A 7,695-nucleotide genomic window follows, 5' to 3' on the forward strand; every position below is an offset into this window, starting at 1 on the left:
TGACAATAGTTTTTCAATATTAAATGCCCAAAATTGAAAAGAATTTCTGGAAGGGCTGGCAAATTAAAACAGGTTGTTGGTATGAAGACACCAAATTTTTTCTCTTTGGCAATATTATGCTGAAAACACCAGCGTGGCAGCGTCTACAACAAACTGTCGACTCAGTCAATAATTTGGCGATCCAGCCCGTTGAATCATGGTCCGTTTGGTCCAGTCAGTGGGTCTGGTGTCAAATATAATATTGTTTTTTTCTTTTTGTATTATAATATATTTTTTATTATCAATAAAAATAAATTTTATCACATCTAATTTTATTATTAATTGACTCATTTGACCTGAGTGAATTGGTAGACTTTAATTTACTCTCCCAGCTATCGGTACTGCAGCTCCTATGGACAAAATCTCACAAAGCATTGTTTGAGAAAAAACAAATTATTGAGAGTTAATTTTACCGAATCAACACAAAATACCCAAACTAGTTCAAGTTGATTTTTCTTTTTTTTGTTTGGTACAAAGTTCAAGTTGAATTTTATAACTATGGCATGGTACGCACGGATTCCATTAATTTCACAGCGACCCACTGTCAATTACCCAATTTGCAAGCACAATAAAAAGAAGGCGGTACGTTTGTCATTGTATGTGTTGGAGAGAGAAGCACAAGAAGAAGTTCTGTAGGAGATTCCTAAGGAATGTGAGAGAGAGAGAGAAAGAGGGTTTCCTTCTTGAGCAATCATAAGATGATGAACATGTGAGAAACTAATAAATTGCATAGGGCCCGTTAAAGGCTTGATAAAGGCTAAATGAAAAGGGTTCGCCTCACCTCCAATGTTGGCCCCATCCCCTGAAAAGCTTCGTACATCAAACATCCATCAACACCTCTAATCAAGATATGGTTGCCTGCTGAAAAAGATCCCAGACTCTATTCCTTCTCCACCGCTACAAAATACAAATATTGTATTGAAGAAAAAATACCCACCAACCAAAGAAAATTTTGGGGCTTGTGGGATACGTATTTTCTTTTCTTTTCTTTTCTTTTCTTCCTGTTTCTTTGAAAACTTAAGTACCCCACAGTGCCCACATTCAAGTTTTTGGACATAATGACGTGAAAAGGTAAAGGATAGGATGAAAGAAAAAAGACATGAAAGAGTAGGTATGGGTCGCAAGGAACAGGTTGCCCTTAAATCCCACTTGAAGGCAAACCTCATTTAATTTGACTACAAAGCCCAAAGAAGAATGAAGAAAACCGAGTGAGAGAGAGAGAAAGAGAGAGAGAGAGAGAGAGAGAGAGCACGGAAAGTCCCAAAGGTAGAGTGGACTGTGGACACCACAATTGCCGGTCCTCTAGCAGGCAAAAAATCCCAACGAGATCTCCTACCTTTTCTTTTAACCAAGTGCTCTTTCAAATCTCAATTCCCCCGACTTCTTGTCCTCCTCTTTTCTCCCCTTCTCCCTCGTTAAAGTAAAAGCTGTTATATTTCTTTTCTTTTTCTTTTTTTTTTCACCTGCGTATCAAAGAACAAAATATATTGGGTGAAAATCATTGAGAAAACAAAATAGATGGATATTTTATTTTAAAAATAGCATCTAAACAAATAGTTTTACTTCTTTAACACTGCCATTATAGTTTTAAGTTTCTCTGCTTTTACCCAGTTACTACTGAGGACAGCACGTGCTTGGAGGGGCTTGGGAGTGTACGGAGTAAATAATCACTCATCATTCACTGCATTTGGTTCTTACGTGAAATGACAAAAACAATCTTGCTTTTTCCATAGCAAATTGCCAACAACTAAAGATCAAGAAGGGAAAATACATCTATATATTATATGTAAACTGTAATAACTCTTTTGGGACAAAAGACTGAATTTGCAGCAACTCAATAGAAGAAAAGACGGAGGCAATTTTTCCCAAAAGGATGAATCCACTGATTTTTTTTTTTTTTTGTCAAAGAAAATTCCGTTAAACAAACATAGGAGCAACAAAGCAAAAAGATAGAAAACCGAACACAAGGACGCAGACGCACTGAATGAGTATTGACTATTGAGTAGCGGATTTGTGAACCGAGGAGGCAAGGACGCACACGCACTCCCTTGTATGGGTGTGTGTCTCGTAGGCCGAGATTTTATTTGAAAAGAACTAACACAGGAGTCAAATGGAACAATGATCATAGGGCTCTTTTGAGGGTGGGGTATGTTATTGCCTAAAATCCCGACCATGAACAAGTCACAAAACATAATGCCTCAATCTCTCTATTACTCTCAGGGTCAGGGCAGTAGCCTTTGGGTAGGCAATGCACCATCATGATCTCTGTTCGCTTTTATATAAACATTATTTATTAAATGCCTAAATAATCCCCACCCTTTCCTGATAAGCCCCACCCTACTCTCTATTCCTATCGTTAAATGACTAAATAATCCCCACTCTTTCCTGATAAGCCCTGTCGGTAGGCCGACAGCATCAGGAATTTCCAGCCCCAGCTTCACAGGTTCCCTGCAACAACCGGTTGTTTGCACCCTGAATAAAATGACGGAAGTATCCCGCGATGTAGAGAAATAACATGAAATATTTGTGCAAACATCTTCCCCTGTGATTGTGACCTTTCCTGAATCCTCTCTCTCTCTCTAAACGAATTTTATTATTTATAAAATTAAGGGGAATTTTAATAAATAAAAGTTTGTGCTCTTCTAAGATACATTCGTCAAAGAATCAAATAAATTATTATATATGATTACAGAATTAAAAATAAATAAATAAACGAGGACATGCTTACCTAGTTTATTTTAGGTGGGTTTTGGTGTAACTTGTTTGAATGCCACAGTGGGAGCTATTCTGCAACTCCTCCTCTGATGCTCCAGCACGAGTTCTCCAGCAAACCAATCTAGTTTCTCGAAATTGCTTTGCTCCCCGATTCTCTTTCCGCCAAAAAGAATCGACTCAACATTCTTCTGTTTAAGCATCTCTTCTGCCACTCCGATTAGCATCTTCACATTGCTGGGACTTGAGTCAGAATCCACATTTGCCCCAAAAGGACCCAAACTCGATCCATTTGCCTGTTATGCAACAATAACGAACAAGTTATGAAATCCAAGAAGAAAAAAATGGGTTCATACCATCAACTTTTGAAGTTGCATTACTGATGCAATCTCCTGTAATCAATCTCAACAACCTCGTGGTACAGGATACGGGTTTGAAACCGAAACTAATCGGGCGGGTAATGCTCAACTGAGTCACAGTTCGCGATATAAGTATTTTAACGACACATTTGACAGAAAAGGTGAAGACTATGAAGAGTGTAGAGTGAAGTGAAAAAACGATGTCCCCTTTTTGTCGGTAACTTGGAATGAACAAAGAACCACCACCATAGCTCGAACTACCTACTTTGTTCCCTTTCAGCCGGAGGGAAATCCCCTCCCCTCTCATTTACAGCTCTGCCTAAAAAGTTAAAGCCAAGAAGAACAAGGGGAGGGGCATACTATACCAGAAGTAAAAAATAGAAAAAGAAAAAGTAATTGGACACAAATACTACGGAAAATGGCAAAACCAGAAAATGAACATTATACACCATTAATGGCACCAGTGAAACCGCGTTTTCGTCCTCTTTGGCTCTTTTGTAGTTTTGTTAGCTACTAAACAGTCACCCATCGTCGTCTGTTCTTCCCTAAACCCTACGAATAACGGAAAATGCCTTTCCCTTCTCGTCTTCTCGTATAAAAAGAAGGGAAAACAACATTAATGGTTTCAGGCTCTCCTGCTAGAAAGCAAACAAATGTAACAATTAATAGAAACTAGAAAACCGGAAACAAAAATAAGGAAAGATATTCCGGCTAAACCCTTTGCCAAACTATCACGTGGAATTCATCGCCCTGGGCGTGGACCAATAGAAATACGCTAATGTAAGGTCAGGTGTTAACTTTGACCTATTGAGTATTGTCCCCTGCAATCTGCAGAAGGCCATATATGGCTGGAAATGCCCCGCTGTACAAAGTATACAACAAAATCCATTTTCCCGATTCTATCAGCACAACACTCCTGGCACATTCACGACTCTATCAACAATAACTCCCCAATTCCCTAAAACTGAGGCAGACGTAACAGGGATACCACGCGGGATGCGCAGGTTAATTGCAGTAAAAACGATATAGCGCAGGTTAGACAACGGCCGGCAACCCGGTTTCGTCCCACTGGAACTAAAAAGCGAAACCAAAATGAGAAAAAGAAATTAATAACCAAGAGATAAAGCATTCACCGAAACGGCGAACGTTAGACTCCCGTGTAGATCGTTTTGATCACAGAAATACGCATACCTGTATACGAACGTAATTGCTGCTACGGCTCTGGCCGAATGCCATCGCCACGGCGTGGTCAACCAAATCGGCGGCACCGTCGCCGGCAATTCGAGTAATTGGTCGCGCCCACTCCTTTCCTTTCCACCCTTTGACCTGCTCGTACTCGTAGCTGCCCTCCAGAAGTTGACCACACCCCAGAGACAACACCATCAAGTCCTCCACTCCTCGCACGAACGGGAACTCATGCTTGTTGTGTAACACGTGGGTTATCGCTGCCGCCGCCGGGTTGCTCATCGCCAATCCACCGTCGACCGCCACGCACCGAGTCTGGCCGTCAATTGATCGCATGGCCACCGGTTCGAACATGGCCGGCTCGGCCGACGTTGCTCGACAGACCTCCCAGAGCCAGAAGTCATAGCTGTCCGTCTCCAGCGCATCGGCTCTGGAGAAGAGAAACGGAGCTGAGCTCGAGAGATCGTAACAAGGTATCAAAACGGGCTTCAGTGTGTCTTTTAGCGTTAGACTGCGGCCTTTATCCGTAAACACCTCCTTCATCGCCTTCTCTAGCCCGGCTGTCGATGAACTAGTTGAACCGCCGGCTCCACCCTTGAAGAATCGCCGTATAAAACCCCCGCCGGAGAATGAACCAGAGGAAGATCGATAAAAACGCTTCCCCTGTTCTGCTAAGAACTTCCACGTCTCCTCCGCCCGGAAAATGGATCGGTTATCGCCCTTAGTGGCAAAGAGCATCGCCGTGAAAATCCCTCCGAAGCCTGTTCCAGCGGCAACGTCAAAATAATCTGCTATTCTTGCGTCTGGATTTCCGGATTTGGTCTTGAGAGCTTGTTCTAGGTAAGCAAGGGCTTTTCCTGAGAGGATCCCTCTCATTCCTCCGCCATCAATGCTAAGAATGCAGACCTTACCTCTCTGATTCTTGATCGCCCCCACGCCGTTACCGGTGGTTGCCGGAGATGTAGTCTCGGATTTTGTTTCTATGGCTGGAGCGATCTGTTTGGGAATCCAGAGTTTCTGATCGTCGTAGCCGAAGAGAAAATTACTTTCCAGAATAGAGAAGATCTCATAACTAAGCTTATCGGTATCGATGCTCGGTTCTTGCATTTCCGATGGATTACAAGCCATTTCCGTAAAATAGAAGAACGAAAACAATTAAAGGAAGATTATTAATTGCATACCTTGATTCAATCCTTTTCTTTTTCTATTTCTTCCTCTACAATCTTTGATCTTCCTATTGGAAGTAACCACTTTGCATGCTATCAGTACCAGAGACCATTTCAAACTTAGCTCCTTGTTGACATGGTGTTAACGCTTACCAAACTCTTGTTTTCTCCGGTGCCGTAGGTTTTTCAAGTTTCAACCCCTTGCGTCAAACACTCAAACCCTAAATGCCTTGGGTACTGCTGTGGATATCAGCATTCAAGTTGCGACTCTCTCTCTCTCTCTTCCCTTATTTTTTTTCTTTTTAAGGATTCAACCAGATTTTATTTATAAGCTCGACTATCTTTACCTTTTGCTTTGAATATCCCTGTTGAACTGCAAAACACCTTTGGAAACTTTGGTAGTCCGAGAATTAGTTGCAGATTTTGCCTCAGTGGTGAATTACTTCGGTGGATATGCTTGCCTCAAAGATCTCGCTCCGAGGTACTTGTGCAGGATCTTGTTTCAACCATCATCCCGTCATTGATTCTCGCAGATTTTAGCTTCTTAATTCCTATTTTCTCCTCTCCACAAAACTTCGATAAGAAATCTCGCCGTTGAAACTTGTGCCCTATTAAAGCTCCAAAAGACCGTGATAATACTAATGGTTCATTCGTCTGCAATTGTCAAGCTGTCGAAGAATAAACTCTATTTTCTCTGTAAATCATTTATATTCTATTACCGATCAATCTTTAACTATCGAGATGCAGAAAACCTCGTCGAACAAGAAGACCTTTGGACTACCTCCTATTTCTCCCTTCCGTCTGTCCCTTTATTAACTCGTTCTTTCAGGACTTGTTCCTCTCCGGTTAAGGGCCTTCACTCTCTCTCCCCCTTTATCAGAGCACGCCAGAACTACAGCAAGGTTTAAACCAAAAAACCAAAGGACGCAACCAAGGCAAAAGCGCAGGACTTGCAGAGCATGTCTGCTAGCTTTTAAAACCCGAAGAGCTTCGATATTTTTTATTTATTTTTTTTTTTGGTACATGAGCTTGCCCCAGCTTGGACGTTTATGGAATCGTCTATCCTCTCTCTCTCTCTCGTTCGCATTAACATGGTCATTATTTATTAACCGTGGTCCTTGGTATACATGCCCTGATGCCCGGATTCACAACATCACCGACGGTTGCTCGGTTGCTGCCGTGGCTCCAAATATGGTGGTGAAGATAAATATCCGTCGCCAACTCCACTGCGTATACGAGATCGACGGTCAATATGCAAACTTCGTCGATGAAAATGTTGATTTATGGGACCCAGCATATGCTGACGTAGATCCTGGTGATTGACTGGGGAACCGGGAGGGGAGTGGGGAGCAGGCGAAGCGGCAAGGCAGTGGGCCAACCCCCTCCCCTCCTCGACGCACCATTCCAGAGTTCAAATCAGCCCCCCACAAGATGTTCTCAATACACGCGGGGATGTTCTGTGGAATGTTATGAGGGCAATTTTCTGAGGGCTGATTTGATCTCACCATTCCATTCGTCCATTCCTCCTAAATTTTCAGGTTATCTAACCGGGGTAAAACGGGTCGAATGTGGAGCGGATTTGTTTAGCTCCCTTGCATTTGAGCCAAATGAATTGGGGGTGAATTTGGATGCAGGTGTAGACCCTAGAGCGGGTTTCTTTAAATTCATATTCGTTTGGGGTTGGCAACCTACAGAAATATACAAGTTTGCCAACATCCAACCTGTATTTGGATCCTTGCTTTGGGATTCAGATCGGATTTGTTTATAAATAAAGATCTTTTATAAGAGGATTTTGAACCCATTGGATACGGGTGTGGATCTGGACTTTATGTCAATGACAACCCACTCTGTTGAATGCCGTAACTCCAACACAATTAACGGTGACAATTTCTGACCTAACCCAACCACTCGGTAGGCGGTGGCAGATCGAAAACCCCTTGATGTTTCCGTTCGTTGCGTGGGTTTAAATTGATCGGTAAAGGTATTCCAATTTCGGTACACAGTAAAATTTAGGTAAATTGGTAGGGTAAATTATAATTTAGGCTCAGTTTAGAAAGAATACAAATATTTATAATATAAATATGTACAGTATAAATGCATACAAAATATAAGGTTTTGTACTCTATAATACTCCTTCCAAACATAGCCAAAAGGGTAAATTACAATTGCAAACCCTCTCTATTAATAATAAGAGGCATGAAAATGATCAAGATATCCATCCAATCATTTTTGAC

General features: G+C 41.8%; 1 protein-coding gene across 4 annotated transcripts; it reads right to left on the bottom strand.

The window, feature by feature from the left end:
* Positions 1–747: 747 nt before the first annotated feature.
* LOC104594840 (patatin-like protein 6) lies at positions 748–6,504 on the bottom strand. Of its 4 annotated transcripts, none has more exons than XM_010255343.3 (3): positions 4,302–6,504; positions 2,768–3,047; positions 748–936 (listed from the first exon to the last, which is right to left on the bottom strand). In XM_010255343.3, exons 1-2 carry the CDS (start codon positions 5,421–5,423, stop codon positions 2,778–2,780), a joined length of 1,392 nt encoding a protein of 463 aa, XP_010253645.1. In that variant the 5' UTR covers positions 5,424–6,504; the 3' UTR covers positions 748–936; positions 2,768–2,777. The 4 variants fall into 4 exon arrangements, with proteins under 4 accessions (XP_010253645.1, XP_010253647.1, XP_088754929.1 ...); XM_010255345.3 differs by having other exon boundaries at positions 748–1,502; XM_088898803.1 differs by lacking the exon at positions 748–936 and having other exon boundaries at positions 2,766–3,047; positions 4,302–5,312; positions 5,477–6,502.
* Between the last annotated feature and the right edge of the window lie 1,191 nt (positions 6,505–7,695).

The sequence above is a fragment of the Nelumbo nucifera genome, chromosome 2 (assembly GCF_055504915.1).
Source record: "Nelumbo nucifera cultivar China Antique chromosome 2, China Antique-T2T, whole genome shotgun sequence".
NCBI classification, from domain to species: Eukaryota; Viridiplantae; Streptophyta; class Magnoliopsida; order Proteales; family Nelumbonaceae; genus Nelumbo; species Nelumbo nucifera.